General features: G+C 32.8%; 3 protein-coding genes across 3 annotated transcripts in view; 2 read left to right on the top strand and 1 right to left on the bottom strand.

Moving 5' to 3' along the window:
* The window catches only part of Ranbp16 (Ran-binding protein 16), a 28,494-nt gene extending 17,240 nt beyond the window's left edge, over window positions 1-11,254 (top strand). Inside the window, exons 15-16 of the transcript XR_001936991.1 lie at window positions 7,692-7,695; window positions 11,244-11,254. The gene's annotated coding sequence lies outside the window, so the exon portion shown is untranslated. The remainder of the gene's footprint in view (window positions 1-7,691; window positions 7,696-11,243) is intronic.
* On the top strand, window positions 4,749-10,072 carry LOC108730916 (glucose dehydrogenase [FAD, quinone]). Its single transcript, XM_018460883.1, has 5 exons — window positions 4,749-5,659; window positions 5,867-6,222; window positions 7,519-7,890; window positions 8,810-9,171; window positions 9,612-10,072. The coding sequence occupies exons 1-5, from the start codon at window positions 5,070-5,072 to the stop codon at window positions 9,963-9,965; spliced, it is 2,034 nt and encodes a 677-aa protein (XP_018316385.1). The 5' UTR covers window positions 4,749-5,069; the 3' UTR covers window positions 9,966-10,072.
* A 232-nt stretch (window positions 11,255-11,486) lies between the features above and the next one.
* LOC108730885 (tenascin) lies at window positions 11,487-15,774 on the bottom strand. The gene is made up of 8 exons (XM_018460830.1): window positions 15,483-15,774; window positions 14,896-15,024; window positions 13,436-13,576; window positions 12,946-13,074; window positions 12,280-12,543; window positions 11,954-12,049; window positions 11,805-11,876; window positions 11,487-11,587 (listed from the first exon to the last, which is right to left on the bottom strand). Exons 1-8 carry the CDS (start codon window positions 15,625-15,627, stop codon window positions 11,520-11,522), a joined length of 1,044 nt encoding a protein of 347 aa, XP_018316332.1. The 5' UTR covers window positions 15,628-15,774; the 3' UTR covers window positions 11,487-11,519.
* Between the last annotated feature and the right edge of the window lie 5,169 nt (window positions 15,775-20,943).

Here is a 20,943-nt window from a genome sequence, read left to right as displayed (position 1 = left end):
CGACTGCTACGACTTCTATTGTAGACCCCGCATTATTCCTGCTTTCTATTTTTGTGTGTGAACGTGCCCTGAGAGGTCCGCCATTTTCTATCCAAGGTTCTATCATAGAACCTATGCCAACCTCTAACGGTGAAATCACACGGTGCGGAAAAAGACTGCGGAATGGAGAATGCGTTATTGAAGCAACCAATCAGCGCTATTCAGCGCTATTCGGAATAGTGCTGATTGGTTGCTTCAATGACGCATTCTCTATTCCGCAGTCTTTTTCCGCACCGTGTGATTTCACCCTTATTGGCTGCGGTCCACTTAACGCTACAAACGCTTCGCAGCATTCTTTGAGCGAGTTCAAGACAGCAAAGCGGCTGTGTATGCTTACCGAGCGATTGAATATGATTGGTTGGATCTATAAGTATCAACCAATTATGTTTATTTGCTCGGCGAGCAGGCTAGCCGCTTTGTCAACTTGAACGCGCCCTTTGATTAGTCAATTCGTAAAATTCTTTGTTCTGATTGGTCGCTCAAACGTTTCGAAGCGCTTGTAGCGTCAAGTGGACCACAGCAATTATGTCTTTAGACGTAACGCCGCCTTTATATAAAACGACTCTAGGTCGTCGCGCTGAGGATCTGCCCTAAGGCAGGGTACGCCTTCCATTGCGCAGGAGAGCACGGAGTGGGGGTACGGGACGGCTGATCCTTTGGGACCAAGAAATCCCACTCTCTGTCTCTCTCTCGACTCCCGGCTTTCCTACAGTGCGGACAAATTAGTGTGCCTCCTGCGTGCTGTTTCCCGCTGCGCAGCACGTAGTCAGTTAATCCTATTCTTCTAAATCCTTTTGCAAATTCAAGTTTTAAGTCGACTTTTCATGACTCCTGTATATACGTGCGCATTGGATTCACACAAGCGGTAATTTTAATTAGTATTTCAAGTTTACTATATTTCGTAACTATTTTAACTTGTTAATCGTTGTAGTCTAGATATTCTCGATTTTAAGCAACTGCGTAAAGTAATAATTCAAGTAATTACTCAATAATTGTTCAATAAACACCAATTCAAGATAATTAGAATTTTAGAGATATAACTATTTGAGGCTAACAATAAGATATATATAGGGTGTTTCTTAAAAACCGCCCACTAAGCACATAGCGCTATTCCTGATAAAAAATTAAGTCGATAAGTATTAGGAAATTTTTTTTTACAGTTTACAGCTTACTGAAGCAGTTATTATCGAGAAAGATAATCCAATCGACGCCGTGCTTTAAACGGACGCACGTCCGTGAGCTGCGCACCTAGTAGTATGTGTGAGCGCTCCGTCGCGCCGCTATCGCGCAATGTTCTCGCATATCGTATTAAAGCGAAAAATTACGATCTTTGTCAATGAATAAATATTATGACGCGATAATATAATAATTATACAAATTAAATACATAATACTAATAATACAAAAAGAATTATATCATAATAGTCGTTTGTAATTATTGTTATATTGCCTTATAAAAAGATTTGTTTCATAACATTGAACAAGATTTGATTATAAGTTTATTTTTAATGACATACTTTTTCTAACGTAAAATTCTTAAAAAACAATTATCTAAAAGTAATTACGATTCTTGTTAATGAATTAAAGGTATGTCGGAACATGCAATAAAAATATGTAATAAAATGCAAGTTATTTTATAAATTTTAATGAAATAAAATAATATTCTTCAGTCAATATTAAAGAACTCAAATCCTTATAATACCGATATATGCGAGTGCATATATCGGTATTATAAGGATTTCCGCAGTAATATATCGTGCGGTCGATTTCCACCTTGCACTGTATCACCCGAGTTCGGTCAAAATCTGAGGGTTGGAGTAGCTGAACGTAAACGTCCTTAACGACGGCTCAATATCCTCTAGGTCACAATTTCCAATGTAGAGGAGAGAAGTATAAATAGCGAAGTAATATTAAGGACATGATCTCCGCAGTCGTAACCCACTAAGCCATTTGTCATAGGTGTGTAAAGTGCCGCAAAGAAACTGAAGACGATTACCGGCAGGACCATCCTGAGATGCGTTGGTTGTCGGACTAGCACGTCGGTCTTCACGCAGCCTATACATATATGGTTATAGCATTGGTGAATTCTGCAATTGCGAATTCTTGCGTTTACGAAATACTTATAAGACATTTGTAGTTACCCAAGCAATACAATTACGTTTAAAATATATTTAATACACATTAGAAATTGTTTAATAAATTATATAAATTGAAAAATAAACGTTTAAAATCTTTGATACGCTTTTAAAATTATTCAATAAACATTATAAAACCGTTTATAAGACATCTATTAAACGTTTTTTTTTACTAGTTTAAAACATAATTTTAAACATTTTATATAAGACATTCTGCAATTTAATAAATGGTTTAATAAACATAACGTTATATAATAATGTCTAACGTTTTTATATATGATAAAAAACGTTTCTGCTAAATGTTTTTTAAATGTATTGAATTGTCTGCTAGGGTTATGATCTTACATATATTTTTTATACTGATTATATTCTAATTCGTCGATATTTAAAATTAACAATTTTACAGTCCCGATAATTATAAAATGTCGATTAATTTTAGGTAAACTGTATATTGTTTATGCAGTTTTATCAACCATTTTAATTAATTGATGTCAGTAATTAACTGACATTGCTTATAATTAGTGTCATCAATGTCGACAAAAATTTATATTCTTAATAAATTATTCTAAATAAAAATCGATCAACTAAGAAAAATGAAATCAAATAAGAGGTAGCAGTAATAAAAATATGTTAAAAAAATTATAATTTTGCAAACTTTCTAAAAACTTCAGTCTAAGGATTCGAACTGCGAAAGTGTTACAGATTGAAATTATTGTAATCTAATGAGATTTGACATTTTTATTGTAATCTAACACGAAAATTAGTTTTCTATTTTCTTTCTTTTTTTATGGCGACGAGAAATGTATTCATGAAAACTGGAACTCATCAAAATTCTGTAGTTTTGATATTAGATTTATGCGGTATTGAACGTATCTCTGAGCATACATTGCATAAATTGTTACCTTCTATATGTGGCAAAGGTGCAAATACAGATGCTTCATGTACCGAGCACATTTCGTAATTACTTATGTGGGTCACACGGGACTGGTTCTTTTAAGATTTTATATTGTGCATCTTTGATATTTTCGCCTCGTTTAATTGAATGCCACACCTTAATCAATGATATATTAATGATTTATCTATAATATTATTTTTTGCAACAAAAATTTTTCCTCCATTTAAACGATGTTACTAGAGATTCAAATTATATTAAGGTATTAGTTATAAGCGAATATAAATTGCAATTTAACTTAAAGATGTTAACTTGACGTTTTGCCATAATTCATATTCTATACATACGTTTCTTCAAATATATATATTTCTTCTCTTTCATTTATTTTTTTTGTATATATTGTATAAAAATAATTGTTTTACGTATCTAAAAATTGTTATAATTTAAATTTATTTTATTATTATATTAAATATATCTATGTGCATTTCTATTTCTTAAAATTATATTTATTATAGTTTTAATTGTTAAGTTTTAATGTTACATTTACATCAATTATATGTATCGCACATAAACGTTTCTAAAGACTACAATAATTAGTAACGCAAAGAAAAAATGTTAACAAGAGTTGTGCAAGAATTGTTTGACCATTGCTGTAGTTGCAGCGGCATGCGATGTTTCTACAAGATTACTAAAAATGTGGTCAGCCTTGTCAACTGTTTTCTTTTTCTTTCAGCCAATTTTAGTGCAGATGATCATGGAAGTTGAATTCGATTTCAGTATGCGAGCGACTTTCGCGAGATAAACACGATTCTTCCAATCATCCGCCAATATTATAACTTTTTACTAAAGTGCCTTTAAAAAAAATTGCCTCAAGCAAAGCATGTGTACACATGTAAATATTCCTTATTTGTTAAATTAGTAGAGTACGAAATCGCACGATCGGAAGTATAATAAAAAATATACCAAGGATTTACGTAATGAGAAAAATGTAAAAAAACACAATGTATATGGAATTCATAAAGAACACGCATGGAAAAATTTCTGAGAATACATTATGACGCGTTCAGAGCCTTCGAAGATTGCATCTCGATAAGAGTGAAATGATAATTGAGTTAAATGACTGACGGCAATAAGTACGCATTATCGATTGGAAATCCGTTATGAGAGTTCGGTGCACCTGAACTATGAACCCGTTCTTGAATGTCCTCTAATGTCAATACGATGTAGTACGAAATGCAGGAAATGCAATCGGTGGCACCATTGTATCAAGATGTTAAATCGCTGATTAACATTCGCTTTTCGCAACCTTATTTTGTATGACTCGTGTAGCGCTACCTTGACCGTAAAATCCGTCAAAAGGATCCTCGAACGCTGACGTAGTCGACCCTGATGCTATGCAGATCTATACGATTTTTTTCCTATGCGACTTTAAGAGACGCAGTTGATGGTTAACATCGCATTACGAAGAACAAGACGCGATTGAGTACCATATGAATGTCGTGCGTCATGAATTGCTGATTTCTGTTTTCGTGTTAATTACAAAGATTTACGATCGAAGATACGTTAATTGTGTTTGAAGATCGTTTGCGAATAGATACCGTAAGTATCATATGTCGAAGTATTGAAAATATGGAGCGATGCATCAAGATTAAAAAACTGCGTCACATCGCGACGAGTATGCAATCGTAATAAGTTAATTTAAAAAATTGCAATAAATTCTGCCGATCCAAAAGTACGATTACCGAAAAAGTCATCAGTTACGTATTTAAATTGGTAATCGCAAGATCTTCTAAATCTAGTTTACGAGACGAATGTGATTTCATAGAGATCTACCTCAATTTGACTAAATGTCAAGGTCCCAGCTTTCTAAAGAGAAGAATCAGCAAACTGTTATGCAAGAGATTAATAAATAAAATAACGTATTATAAAGAGAACTAGACGCTGTAATATATATTCGACAGAAGATTGGCGAAGATTTATTTCTTGCGCGATAAGATCGGATTCATGATGCTCAAGTTCTGTCAGACGATCTTGTTTCTGGGGCACGTTGGTGGAATCTTACCACCGGCTATTCTGGAAACGGTTCATCACTTTTTTGCGGGATTCCCACCGCCCAACGATCTAGTGCAGGACAAGGACGTGGCGCCCGGGCGACATTATCTATCTTTCGACTTCCTCGTGATTGGAGCCGGCTCGGCGGGGTCCGTGCTTGCGAATCGTCTGACCGAGAATCCTGATTGGAACGTTCTGCTACTCGAGGCGGGCAGGGATGAGATCTTTCTCACAGATATTCCCTTCCTGGCACCGACCCTTCATATCACAGACTATGCCCGCGTGTACAAGGGTAAGTTACGACCGCAAGACCCGTACGGTCGCGGTGGGTACTGCCTCTCGATGGTCGACGGCCGTTGCAAGATAATAACTGGTAGAGCGATTGGTGGCACCTCGGTGGTAAACTTCATGATTTACTCAAGGGGTACGCCGGCGGATTATGACGGCTGGGAGGCGCTCGGAAATCCCGGTTGGAGCTACAAGGACGTACTGCCCTATTTCATCAAGTCCGAGAGGTGCAGGCTGATCGATAGAGACGTAAGGTACGTGATAAGGTCGTGAGATACTCGCATGAGGATTATGGATTTATTCGATTTTTTGCCATGAATCTTCTCAATTACGTTAATTCAATTACGTGTAATTTCCTTATAACTTATATTATAATGTTCATGTAATTTAGAAATAATTAAGCATTAAGCGTAATATTACACTCTCTCATACTTCGTCTTGCATAATTCTTCTCTCATCAGGTATCACGGATACGAAGGATATCTGGATGTCGTGACTCCTCCTTACGCGACTCTTTTGAAGGAACATTTCTTAAAGGCCGGTCAAGAGCTCGGTTACGAACTGATAGATTACAACAGCGATAAATTCATCGGTTTCTCAACCGTGCAAGCAAATTTACGAAATGGTCACAGAGTCAGCGCTAGTAAAGCTTTCCTCAGACCAATTCGCGACAGGACCAACTTTTATCTGTCTAAGCTCTCGACAGTAACGAAAATTGTTATTAATCCGCAAACAAAGAAAGCCGAGGGCGTCCAATTTGTGAAAGACCATAAAACATATTTTGTCTCCGCTACTAAAGAGATTATACTTTGCGCAGGTAAGTATTTGGAATATCATTAAAAAATATACTTATGGAACAAATGTACAATTTAAAATTCTACATAAAACTTTGCTTTATCATTATCGAATCTAATAAAATATTTTAAAAAACCAATTTTTTTAAAAGGAAGTATAATAAATATATATAAAAAATGATATAACAGCCTGTAGTAAAACATACACAAGTAACAGCATCATAGAAACAAGGTTTTGCTAAAGTATTTAATAATTTAATTAGATATGGATCTAAAAATAATTTTGTTGTATCAAAGTAATTGTAGAACGCTCAAATTTATTGAATTAATAAGATTATATTTTCAATAAAACTGATATTAACGAATGCTGTTATATAAAATGTTTTCATAGTGTGTGTGTGTGTAATCGGGAAGTTGCAGGAACTAAATAGCTGTTATAATAAATGGACAACGAATTAAACATTATTCCATAAAAGAAATCATTTTTCTTAGCACATAGCAAAATGAATATATGTGACTTGTAAAGTAAACATAATAAAAAAAACTGTTTGGACGTGGTTCAATAATACATGTGTATGAAAAATCTAGGTAATTTCGATATGTATAGGGCAGTATGTATATAAATTCACACCGAATTATTTAAGCACTAAAGATCCAATTTGATTGTTTAAGGTTTTCATTTCCCTGTTGTATATTCACATTACGGTCTTAAAGATATTTTGTTTAATATTGAAAGATCTCGATATGAGTGATTATTTCCGTAATAGAAATTTCTAGAATTTTTCGAAGGCACAGTTACAATTATTAATGTCAGAAAATGTAATTAATAGTTTTCAAAAGCGCCTCGATTATCATGAAATTTAGATGATCATTATTATTTTTATATAGTATATATATATTTTTATATTATCATTATTATATTTGAAAACGTTTATTTTTTTTTAAATACATCATTGAATCAATTAGAATTGTTGGCTCGTTTTTATCATAATATTTATTTTTTACTTTATATATATATATGCTCTTTTTTACTATATGCTAATGAAAATAACAGGTTTCTTCTACATTTTTCGGTTCATTAATTTTATTTCGTCTAATTCTACTAAATAACAGCTCTTTAATTTCAGCAATTTCCTGGTTCTAATTTCCTGTAAATTAACACAAAAATATTTTCGATTTATAAATGCTTTTTGGAAAACACAATATGTTCGAAAATGGAAGTTTTTTAATGAATATAAATGCAAAATTATTTCAGTTCAGCTCATTATTTGTAATCTTCTTAAATCGAAAATTTTATTTTATTATTTCCGATTGCACAGGTACTTTGGGTTCACCACAGTTACTGATGCTCTCCGGAATAGGCCCAAAAGATCATTTGAATTCATTGGGCATCGATGTAATCGAGGATCTTCCGGTGGGATTTAACTTACAAGATCACGTGAGCATGTCAGCTTTAACGTTTCTAGTCAATGAGAGCGTGACTATTGTCGAGCCACGTTTGGGTTCGAATCCAGTTAATTTTATGAAGTATCTAACAGAGGGAAATGGCCCTTTAACTATACCCGGAGGCGCCGAAGCGTTGGCCTTTGTTAACACCAAAGCTAATAATTATATGAAAAAAACACAGAAGGAAAAGTCCACATTTAAATACATGCAGCATGTAAATACACACAAGTATGACAAACAATACAGTAAGTATTTGCCATCATACAAGTTAAAATTTCTTAAGCAAACGAATCGAAAAGATTAATTTCTTTTTTTTTTAATAAAAAATCAAGATGTCTACTATTCTTTAAATATAAATTAATTATCTTTATAGTATATCAAACTTAACTTTTAGAGGGTCGGCATGTTTGCCTTGAAATTTTGAATTTTTTAAATGTAAAATTCATGTATATATTGAATGTTTATGTCACGAAGAGTCGACGAGTTTTCCGCTGGCCACTATAGTGTCCGCAACGGGATGGCCAATGTGGAAAATTTTCATTTTTTGTTTTTAGTATTCCTAAGTGTTTTTGATGTCGCAGAACACTGAAGTCAGATTATCGAAATTTTATGTAAAAATAGTGTTATTTACCTAGATAAGTCTAGATAAGTCGAATTGAATAACATAGACATTTTTATACGTACATATGAAACTTTCCTTTAGCGTAATCCAGGACTAACGACGTGGACGTAGAAAATTATGGAGCCCCTTTTTTTCGTTTTTTTTTACATTTTATATTTTTTTATTTTTTTTGCACTTATTTATTTATATTATTTTTTACTAATATTATCATTTTCCACCTATGAAGTGTAAATATGGGAATTTATGGCAAAGTCTGTATTGTATGAAAATCTTCAAAACACATTCTCAGTTATATTAATGAAATAATAGCTGAATATTTGATGGGTTGCGGTGATTCGAGTTATACAGACTTCTGTTACTGGTCACTATAGTGAACTGGCCAGTCCGGCTCTCTAAAGATTAAGAGTTTATAATGATAATAAGATTCAGACCGTATTTTATATATTTATGAAATAATTGTTGGCAATTGTTCTTGTTGCTATTATAATTTTTCAAGCTTAATTGGCTCTGGCGGAAATCACATTATGAATCACTTCTTACAGCTGTTCCCAACATAACTTCCATCACTATAAGTCGTAATAAGATGTATCCTCATACTAACGCGAGCAAGATGTCAGAGGATGACTTTCCTGACGTCGAGTTGGTGTTAGGCGCAAGCTCGTTAGCCGGAGATACTTCCGGCAGCTATCGCAGTATGTTAGGATTAACAGAGGAATTTTATAAGGAAGTTTACAGCGATTACAAGGGCTTTGATAGCTTCATGATCGTACCTGTGCTTCTGCAACCTAAGAGTCGCGGTAGACTCACTTTAAGAAGCAGCGATCCATGGGACTCGCCGATTGTGGATACCAATTATTACGATCACGATGATGATCTGAATACAATGGTGCAAGCTATAAAGATCGTAAGTAAAGAATCTTTACGCATTAAGGGAATGCTGGAGTCGCCTGTATTACCGATAAAACTAACGTTTTTGACGTTTTTGACGTTTTTGTTTCTGTCGAATTTCTTCGTAGTGATTTCACGTAATAAAAATTCCTTTTCCACGATTAAAATGTACATATCAATATTGGCATGTACATTTTAATCGTGGAAAAGGAATTTTTATTCTGTGAAACCACTACGAAGAAATTCGACAGGAACAAAAACGCTAATTTTATCGGTAATACAGATCGGTAATACGGCTCCAGCATCCCCATTTTACAATTCCTCTTTACCATCGTACACATTAAAAATTATTTTACACATTAAAAATTATATTCTGTATATAATTAAAACATCTTAAAGTTTTTTGTCATTTTCCAATTTTTTAATATTTCACTTTTATCGCACATCTTATCATAGGCGATTGAAGTGGCTTCCACGAAGGCGTTCAAGTGTTTCAACACTACGATGCTGCCAGTACCGTTTCCAGGATGCAAGCACGTAGCTTTTAAGAGCGATGCATACTGGGCTTGCGTCTCCCGTCACGTGTCGACGACTCTGGGTCACTACGCGGGTACGTGCAAGATGAGCACTCGGAAAAATTCGGGAGTGGTGGATCACAAGCTGCGGGTGCACGGAATCGATAGTCTCAGAGTCGTGGACGCCAGCGTGATGCCGACTATAATCGCTGGTCACACGAACGCACCGGTGTACATGATCGCCGAGAAGGCCAGCGACATGATCAAGGAGAACTGGAAAAGTTCCGCTTCATGAAATGTGTGGGAAGCAGGAGGAAGTAGAGATGCTACGACGCATGAAACGTGACACGCGCGATTGCGAAAAGGTAAAGAATGTGATGAAGAGAATTTTCTTTTAGAGAGAAGGAGAAAGAGAACAATTAGAACTTGTGTGTCATAAAAATTCTTAAAATTTTAAGGAGAAAAGATTTAAAACTTTAAGGAGAGAAGACTTAACTCCTTCAGACTTGATTTTAATGGAATCATAATTAAAGAATACTTTAATAAGTAATTCATACTAAAAAATTGATTTTTTCAAAATTTTGATTATTTTTTTCTACATATATATTATTATATACATCTGGTTTCGGATGATGTCAATATAGAATTAAATAATTTCAACAAATAATACTTCAAATTTGATGTACATTACACTGTATACAGAATCTGAAGGAGATAAAGAGAAAAATGTTGTTTGTAAAATAATGAAGCGTTACATCCCAAATAGCAAGGTATCGTCTATTTGACGTAATTAATTGGTCATTCTTAACGAATCTGACGTCTTATCATCGTAAAAGTGACGTGGATTTGTTACAGCCACATAACGTCATATTAACCAAAATATGTCATTATTTTCGTATTATTAATGACATAAATGAATGATGTTATTAATTGGTCACACCCAAATATTTTATAGTGATTATTGTTGCAGAAATAGAACACAATTGTGTGTAATTATTACACAATGTTTTACGCGTGTAAAAATTGAATAAGATTTTATTCATATGTCGATGATATAGTGGAACAACGACATAATTCAAAAATTGCCATTTTGGAGTTGCTTACAGAAAAAAATTAAAACATATTGAAAAAAGAAAGAACATGTTCTTATTTCTTTACAATAATTTAAATTCATTTTCTAGAAAAAGATTTTTTTGAGCTATATCGTTGTTTGAGCAAATGCGTAATGTATTTTCATCAATGACTGACTACCGTAAATAGAAATAAGGAAGAATTTTTAGATGTGTAAAAATTGAATAACATTTTATTCACATGTCGATAATTTACTAGAACAACGATATAATTCAAGAATTGTCATTTTGGAGTTGTTTGTAGAAAAAAATGAAAACATATAGAAAAAAGAAAAAACATATTTCATTTCTTTACAATTATTTAAATTCATTTTCTAGAAAAAGATTTTTTTGAGTTATGTCGTTGTTTTAGCAAATGTATAATGTATTTTCATCAATAACCGACTACAGTAAATAGAAATAAGGAAGAAAAATATCATTAATAATTTATAATAAACAATAAGAATTTTAATTTATAATAGTTATTTAGGAGATTCGTCACTCTCATGGAAAAAAAACGTTGATTCTCTTTGGCTGCTTATAGCTGCTAATTAGTTAGGTAGTACATTTACATTAGTCAAATGTTTTAATTTAAACAACAATATAAATAAATATGTTAATAAAAACGACGATATGCATCTAAATTATTATATAAATTAATAATTTTTTTTTATTTTTAAATATTCTAAATTAAAAATCGAGCCCACATGCTAAATATGAAATATTGTTATCCATCATCTTTAATGCACAAGAAATCTTACAATAACGATGATCGAAAGTATTTTATATATTTGACATCTCGTTGCACCTGCAGAAACAAACAAGAAATTTAAAATATTAAATTAATAAATATAAAATTAGATTATTAGTGTTAATGTTAATAAAATTAATTCTTAAAATTTTAATATAAAAATATTGAACAAATAGTCTTTATGCGTTTTTAGATCTCTCCTTTTAAAGAATTGCAAACTTTCTAGCTTAAAGAATTATTATTATAAATACTTAAAAATTATAAATATTTTTACCATTATCACTAAATTGAACACAATCCTGCAGCTCCTCCATCAATGTATAGCCTTCGGTACAAGTGCAGAAGCCTGTGAAGAGATATAAAATAACATTTTATAGATTGAATTCTTTCGTAATAATGAATCGTGTATTTAACGAGTGATACCGTTAATACAATCCACTTTTGATTTCAAAGTCGAATTGGAATCTTTCAAAGTTGTCGTGATGCAGTGATGGTGAGTTTCACAACGCCCGCCAAGTTCTGAAACGCAGAATTTTCTAGCATTACCATACATTGCAGCATTGATCCAAACAAGATTTGACATATATTTTTAGCCTTTATCAGTATTTAACTTTAAATTAACTGATTCTACGTTTCGTTTAATTTATTCTTAATAGAAGATTAGCGCGTGACAATTATTTGGAGTTGAAGTGATCAATTAGCGGTAAACGCAAGATGTGAGCAAAGAATCCAGATGTTCGAGTACTCGCCTACGTCGACGAAACATCGATGACCGCGTCTATGGGAACCAGCGACGCAGTCACACGTCTTGTTCACGCCGCATTGGCTATGCTTCAAGAACAGTTGGCACTGAGATTGCTGCTCGCACTGCTCACCAATCCAGGAAGCGGCTTTCAAACACCGCTGATCGCCCTTGGCCAGCACATAATCCATTTCGCAATCGCATCTGTTGTGCACACACTTCGAATTCTGCACAAAGCATTCGTCATCGCTGTTGCAGTGCTCGCCCAACTCTGAAAAGCAGTTTACATGTGAGCAATTTGACAAATCTAGATTTTATAAAGATTCTAAAATACTTATAAATATCATGAAAATCGACGATTTTTTTTTTAAGAACTTTTCATCCTTATTTTATTTCATATTTGGTTTAAAAAAAACTAGTAATATAAATATAAAATTGTTTTTGTATAATGTAATACATCATTAATTATATATCGTATAAATTATATTAAATAAGTATAAAAATTGTATAAATTAATTAATATTAAATTAAGTAAATTTTAGAAAAAAATTAAATAAAAATCGAAAAGATTAGCGCAATTGCAGATTAAAGAACGATTTTTTAAATAAGATAAAAGAAAGACTCTCGCAAAAATATTGGATTTAACCATTTTTATAATTCCTGTGATACTTACTAGCACTCAGTAAACAGCTGGTATTGTCAGGATTCGCATGATGATGCAAACCGCAAGAGCAGAAACCGTATTCGCAAAAAGTATTCTTGATGTGACAATTGCGGTTTGAGCGACAACGTTTTCCCAAACCTAAATGCAAGAAGAAAATAGTAATTGTAATTCTAATTACGTACCTAAGTTGATGTTTATTCAATTAACAAACTTTCTTTTACATTAGATTGTCGTGCAGAGATGCAAAAAAATCGTAAACATAGGTAATTTATGTGCAGTGGAAGTAATGCTAACGGTAAAAGACGAGATGCATTATTTCATTATATTACGAGTAATTATTTATAATTTGCTTTATGACACTGAATAATAGAGACCGCTCGTTGCATCATCTCTTGTTATTACACACTAACTCGGGTTATCTATTTTTTCCATAAATATGCATAATAAAAAGACTGGTCAGGCTTGGGATACTTCCTAGAAAAAGTTGTAACTGACTCACCGATAGACTCGTAACACCTCCCGTCCGTGAAGTGAGAATCGTGGGCGCATTGACAAGTGCCTTCTCGACATTCCGATTGTGGTGTAAATGTGAACTCACACTGGATGTCCTCTTCACAGGGATCGCCGATGTGACTGGCCACTGTTGAAATAACGTGTCTTATATCCCTGTCTCTAAATTGCGTATTTTATTATGTCTATACTCGCGATGAAAGAATTTCTCGCCTGTAGTTAACAAGTTCGAGTAATCTTTCTCTTTTTGTGAATGTACGGTATTCGAAAACAATATTGTTAAATACATAATGCTAAATATGTATAATCCAACAAAATTTTTAAGCATGATTCAGAGTTCATATATATAATTGGCAAGTAAAATATATAATTGTACACACTCAAAAAAAAAAAAAGGGTAGCAGCAACTATAAAGGTCACAACTATACAAATTTTATATGTAGAATCAGTGTACATATATAGTTGAATAAACTATTTTATAATTATTACTCTGTACATATAGTTGCAATAACTGTAAAATAATTTATTCAACTACGTAAATTAATTCTACATATAAACTTACATAATTGTTACAGTTTCCATCACTATGTTTTTCTCTGAGTACGAAGCGTCCTACAACATGCGATTTTAATCGTAAAATGTTGGGCTAATATCGGGTCGATAGAATAATGACCTGATTCTTTGAAGTTTATTTTAGAAGTTAACTTTATTCAATCGCTTTACGATCATGTCGAAAAGACCCCTTATTCAAAGTCGGATTTACGCCGTCCTGACTCATTCATAGAAATTATTCGTGATCTCTGTCGGCTCAACGAGCACGACGAACGACACGCTTCAGGTGAGGCGGGATCGTGAGAAAGGAACGGATAGGAATAGGGATGAACGGATATCTCCGCGGGATCTCTCGTTTCTGAGGTCAATGACATCGTTCCCGACTATTCGAATAATTAGACCGAGATTCAGAACAGAGCTTGAAATTTCTTTAAAATCCTATTTTATTTCTAATTTACGTTAATATTAACAAATAAATAATTAATATCACGCTCTAGGAAAATGCGATAAAATACATAGAATACCTCTCAGACATTTATAGCTGATACCATCATCAACAATAATAATAATAATAATAGTGATGATGGCAATAATAATAATTAATATGATTGAAAATGTAGTGGTTAATATATATTGTGGTATAATATATTTTTAAACAATATATTTTACTTTATAAGTTAAAATAATTTCTTTCAATCTTTTATTTACGCGCAAACATATCGTGGGTAACGACTGATTCAATCAAATATGTATTTAAAATGCAATTTGTCTCAGACATGCAAAACAATTTGCAGGAAAACAGAATGTGGAAAACTTCGGGCAAAGATAAATAAAACTATTTATCGTATGGCAAAAATTCATATCTGAATATCACACTCGAGAAATGTATAAAAGTACCTCTCAGACATTTGTAGTTATTGTTAATCCTGAACTCGATGTGATTGTCCTTGCATGAGCAGGTCTGCTGATTTCGACAAAAGGCATTTGGAATACAGTCGACGTCGTATTTACACTGCGAGAAGGTTTCTGAAAAAAAAAAAATATATATATATATTTGTCTCATTTGTGACACAACACGTTATTTATAGAATCAGATCTAAACGTGGGTGTTATGCTCAAAACTTGTGCTGTTAGTAATTTATCATCACAGTGTGTGTTCGTAGTCGAAAAAAAAGTAAAAAAAAGAAGTTACGTAAAATTTTTACATCTAATTAAAAAATAAAGGAATAAAAAAGATGCTAACGGATGTATCAAGCAATCGGCTTTGTACTACAATTGCAGACCAATTTACCGTGACGTAACGAGTGCGACCTAACAATCGATTAGACACGATCCATGAAGAATGAACGACCGAAGGATCCTCATATTTCACGGTAGTTGCGCGTTCCGGTACTCGCTCTTGTTCCCATTAATTAATTCGTAGAAATGAAACCTAAATTGTGCTATACTACTGTTATCAGTCCGTCTAAACTTTCTTTGCTTACTATTGCTGTGATTAGCGTTACTGCGATCGTTGCATCGCAAAGACGAATCCTCGTTGCCGTTGACGTAGGTGATCGTCGCGCAGACGGTAACGGGTACGAGGACGAGGAGCCCCGTGAAGCCGCATACCGTCCACGTCCTCGTCATCCTCGCAACGACGGCGGACACACGCCTCGTACGAAACGTTCCATCACCATCGGCCAACTTGTTGTCATTTTCGGATCTCGCAAGAAGAGACCAGATTGTCCGGTCGATCGATCGTCCCGATCGCTCGAAGGCCACCACGTCACGATCTCAACAACCTTTTTTCGACGCTCTCATTGTTTTCTCATCCGTCCAATCGTTGCGCAATCGTAGGCAGGGATACATGGGTACATCCTCAGATGGACATCATCGAGGCGTATCCCGCGCGATCATCGTTGAATCCCTCGACATTGTCTATCACTTATGCCTGTCGCTTCATCCTCGTCTATTTAAGGCGAAACATCGACGAAACCGCTGTCATTCGATCTTCAACGAATTGACCTGTAGGTCTATTCTGTAACTTTTAACGACAGTTCGGTATTGTTATATTGTTGTTGCGCAGCTTTTTTATCATGTAAAATATCTGTGCAATGATATCGTAACGATATCGACACTGACGTTAAGAGTTACAGAATAGGGCAGCTGGAACTTTGTTCGAGTCACGAGATCTCGTTAGACATTCAGAATAAAAGATCATGAGATTCCAACTTGAACCGTTAGAATCACTTTGCGTGAGATCGATTTTAAATGATCTGCAATTTTCGTCTTTCGAATTTCGAAAGAGATTTGGGTAGAGCCTAAGAGTAAGTCCACAACCTTGCTTTAAGAAGCCTTAAGTCATAAGGCGAAAGAAATTAAATGGCAATAATTTCTGTCTTTTTTTAAACTGTTTTTGCGCAGTCTTTAGGCTTTAACCGTTAGACTTAAGCGAATTAAACAAAACCCAATTCTTACGGCCTAAAAGCATAAGTTCTATGGCCAATACATCGTCACTTACAACTTAAAGCTTACGGTTTACAGCCTCTTAAAGTAAGATTGTGGACCTAGACTAAAATGTCCAGTGATTAATAAAAAAATCGATATTTTCTTCAGTAGATAAGTCGAAACGTCACGTCTTCTTTTTGTTATTGGATTAAAAATTCGCATCAAACGACGAAATCTAATTAATTCCCAACGTAACAAATTTTTTCTTTCACTATAATTTGAATTTACAATAAATAATTACAAAAAAATCGTTGTATCAAATTTTAATTGAATCGTGCTACGGCGCACAATTGATAATTATCATGCGATTTTAATTGATTTTAGACGTTCCAGTTCACAAACGATCGCGTGCAAAGAAGCTCGTCGCTATAGCATCGTCTTGTTTTGTCGATTTCGACAGGCGAAAGATACAGTTTGGAACGTATTCTCACGTACTCCATTGCGAATCGATTTCGACTTTAATGCGCAAATATTGCACATTCATTGACAATAATCGTTGAGAATAGTTTTATGGGCGCTGATCGAGTTGTCACCGACGAATAACAGGTGCTAAAATGTCTTAACGCGCTTTGGTACCGTTCGATTTGAATTAGAGCCGTATGTCGAAGCATCCTAATAGTGAATATGCGAAAAATGTACTTAAACTGCGTTCGTATATAAAGCAACATCTCTTTAAGACAGACTGTAAGCTGAATATAGAGTATTGCTATGTTTAAAGCGTTTAATGTAGATGCAAAAATATTTATAAAGCAGATTCTCTAATTTTCCAAAATCGCGATGTTTTTTTTTATTTTTCTAGCTTATGTTTTTTTGCTTTTTAATAATTTTAGTAATATTATAACATTAATATTATTATAATATTAATATTTTTTGTATTGACAATAATGTTGATAATATACTATTTTTTTTTATTTTACTTCTATTTTAGTAATATGATAATAAAACGTTAATTATTAATATTAATGTATCTTTTATATTGATAATGATATTAATAATGTTAATAATATATTATTTTGTTTTATTTTACTGTTCTATGTAGATCCAAAACTTCCGTCTTCATGTTTTCTTCAAAGTGTGATTATGAGCCTTCGCTTTTCAATGCCGCAGGTCTATCGACACAAACCGTAGGCGAAGTTCCCCGCTTTGGATTTCGATGACGGTCCTGTGAATGCTCGAAGGTCGATCGCGATGAACAAAACGAGTTTAGTGCCCTAGGTTTCTATAGTTTCAGTTTGCATTGCGCAACGCAATGCTACATGTACTACAGCAGAAGCTATTGTTATGTGTCAACAGTACTGTATTGTGAGCGAAAGCTATTCGAACGCTATGTATTCGCTACATCTTTGTTCCAACATAATGATCGTAATACGATTAACTGAATAAAACGGCTGCCTTGTAAAAAGATAAATATAAAATAAATATAAAATTTAAAAAACACTTGAATAAAATCGAATGATTATATATATATATATATATATTACATAAATCGGGTTGTAATTTAATTACAACCTTTTGATAATCACGATAACATTAATTTCGTTAACGATTTAATTAATTAATGATATTAATTAACAACATAATTAAAGTCGTTAAGTCTACGTTGATTTAATGATGTCTGGCGTTACTTGCGCAACGTAAGAGGTTTATGCAACTCCGAGCTTAGTTGAAGACTCGACGTGCAATAATCTCGCTTCCAAAACACATTGTTAAATCGAATAACAGGCGAGCGTAGGAAACGGGCCCTCCTTTGTTCTTTAATTATGAACGGTTCTACTCGACATTCACCTAACTGTGAGAACCAGGAGCGTAGATCCGGTCTCCACGACTTTGCGATCTTCGCGATTCTCCACGAAGGAGAGGAAAGGATTACTGGGTCATAAAAATACTGTTTTTAAAACAGTCGTGCTTGTGATTTCTCCTAAGTTAAAATGCAACAGTTCGATTAAATCAAAATCACTTTATCCGTTTTAGCAATTATCTGAGAGAACCAATTAATCTGAATATCTGATAATTAAATAATAAATTTCATTTATCTTTAGGCACCTTGAAATAAAAATTTCAGCTTTAATTCTCATAATTTTCACTAAGAATATCGCGTAACTAGATTTATATTTTTATATGTTTATAATGATTGTATCGTTAAACTAAGTAAATAATTTTTTTACATATAACATATTGTTTAAATACGTTTGCTTTGCGAATTTTTTTCTTTTCACTTTAGTGTAACTTTTCGAACAGTATCTTCTGATATTTGAATTCGCTATAACTTGATCTGATTCGATGTTTATACTCACAAAATGATTTTATATTTCTCGAGTATTTCTATAATTGATTTGTTAAAAACATCTCCTTTGATATTTTTCTATCACGTTTCTCCTATGATATTAGATCTATTTTTCCTTATTACGTATTTATGCAATACTTCTCAATTTTTTCTTTTCACAATAAGATTTTATATTTATCAAAAATTTTTATTATATTAATTGCTTCCTTAAAAACATTTTCAATACTTTTCTATTGTATTTCTCCTACGATGTTGCACCTATTTTCCTTTATCAATACGTAATATTCGCGCGATACCTTTCGATTCTTTCTTTTAAATTGCTTACAACTTGATGTTTATATTAACAACCAAAAATTTGAAAATATTAATTGAAAATATTTACTATATGAAATGGAATCAAGAATGTAATTATAATTTAATATATTTTTCCATATACAGATTCAAAGCAATAGTCTCAATTTACAATCAGATACAGAATATTTGTATCATGCATATTTCTCAATTTTAAATAATATACAGAAATGATTATTGTTTATTATATGTTTATTATATTTTTTCTACGACGTTATGATATATATGTAGATATTTATTTATGTATTTGTCCCTGTCTCTGACACTTTCTATTTGTATATATAAAAATTTAGTTTCTCTTATACATTCCAACGAATCACATATGTTATATAATGTTTGACGCAATTTCAATTTAATTGTATACAAACTTACCTTTTTTAAAAAAAGGTAAGTTTGTGTATACAATTAAAGTTACTATTATTCAATTAAAAAATCCCACCACCACCCCCATCGTCTTATAATAGTAATATCAAAATATCTAGACGACGGTTTTCTATATAAAATTTAATTTGATAGAATTTAACTTAGTATCAATTGTTGACATTAAATCTTTATAGGATAAGATATACGTATACTTAGGTTTCGTTATGTTATTAAACCCGATTAAGGGTGTCGTGTAAATGTATAAACAACACCTAGACACCTAATTCCTCGACGGCGAACATCTAGACATCAACTTCCTCGACGACGAACGTATAGACACCAACTTTCTCGACGGCAAACATCTAGACTTTTAATTCCTCGACGACGAACACCTAGACGCTTAATTCCTCAACGCGGTAAATACCTAGATCTTCAACGACAATCTCGATATATTTTATTTCAATTTTAATTAATATTTCATTTTAATTTTAATTAATAATAATTTTAATTTTAATTAATAATGTTGCCATCGCTGATTATCACAGCCGTCATGTATGGTTGATCATGTTCGAATGTGCAATGCTGCCATCGCTTGGTTAAGTCAAAAGCCATCTATTATCAAAAAAACGAGACGTACATTTTTCCTGGTCAACGACAATAATAATAATGACGACGTATCTGAATCTGAATGTGAAAAGTGACAGATCCGGACTTTGCGTCGCAATATCTCCGCTCGTAGGGCACGTAGAAAAAAAATAAAAGCACGTCGAAGATTGAAGTTTTTCGTCGAAGATATATTTTCTTAAAATTAAACGATGCTATGTTAATCACAACTAAATATTTATCTTCAAAGTTATTATAACTTATGATATTCAGTTCAATGTTTACACTTGCAATAAGATTTTAAATATTTCTTAAATATTTTCATTATATTAATTGCTTTTTTAATTATGTCCTCTTCAAGATTTTTCTATCGCATTTCTTCTACGACATTAAATCTGCTTTTTCTAATCACATATAATATTCATGAGATGTCTCGATTCTTTTATTTGATTTTGATACAATTTGATATTTTTATATTACTGAAATATATTTCTGTTATATTAATCGTTTTCTAAAGGATGAATCCTCTTTGATACATTTTTATTGTAGTTCTCTAACAATATTATACTTACCTTTTCTCATCAGCACGTAATATTTGCAATATCTCTCGAATTTTTTATTTAATTTCGTTATAACTTGATATTCCATTCGATTTTTACACTCACAAATTGATTTTCAGTTTTTTAAGTATATGTTTTTATTGTCCTAATTATTGTCAAAGGTGTCCTCTTCTCTATCACATTTCTTTTTCGATATTGCACCTTGTGTTTTCTTATTGATACGCACGGTATCTCTCAGTATTTTTTTTTCAGAATTATGATATTCTATGTTACACACAAATGTTACAACTCACG

This window comes from Mycetomoellerius zeteki, unplaced genomic scaffold, assembly GCF_001594055.1.
Source record: "Mycetomoellerius zeteki isolate Tzet28-1 unplaced genomic scaffold, Tzet1.0 scaffold98, whole genome shotgun sequence".
Classification (NCBI taxonomy): domain Eukaryota; kingdom Metazoa; phylum Arthropoda; class Insecta; order Hymenoptera; family Formicidae; genus Mycetomoellerius; species Mycetomoellerius zeteki.
The sequence above is the reverse complement of the archived record's forward strand: the minus strand, read 5'-3'. Positions and strand labels throughout refer to the sequence as shown.

What these genes read in the sequence shown, in the direction of transcription:
- LOC108730916 (XM_018460883.1), top strand. Translation starts at nt 5,070, where the DNA reads ATGATGCTCAAGTTCTGTCAGACGATCTTGTTTCTGGGGCACGTTGGT. An exon ending in CTGATCGATAGAGACGTAAG is followed by an intron (nt 5,660 to 5,866) that starts GTACGTGATAAG and finishes TTCTCTCATCAG; the next exon opens with GTATCACGGATACGAAGGAT. An exon ending in AGAGATTATACTTTGCGCAG is followed by an intron (nt 6,223 to 7,518) that starts GTAAGTATTTGG and finishes CCGATTGCACAG; the next exon opens with GTACTTTGGGTTCACCACAG.
- LOC108730885 (XM_018460830.1), bottom strand. Translation starts at nt 15,627, where the DNA reads ATGACGAGGACGTGGACGGTATGCGGCTTCACGGGGCTCCTCGTCCTC. An exon ending in GAGGTGTTACGAGTCTATCG is followed by an intron (nt 13,075 to 13,435) that starts GTGAGTCAGTTA and finishes TCTTGCATTTAG; the next exon opens with GTTTGGGAAAACGTTGTCGC. An exon ending in TCGATGTTTCGTCGACGTAG is followed by an intron (nt 12,050 to 12,279) that starts GCGAGTACTCGA and finishes TCTGCGTTTCAG; the next exon opens with AACTTGGCGGGCGTTGTGAA.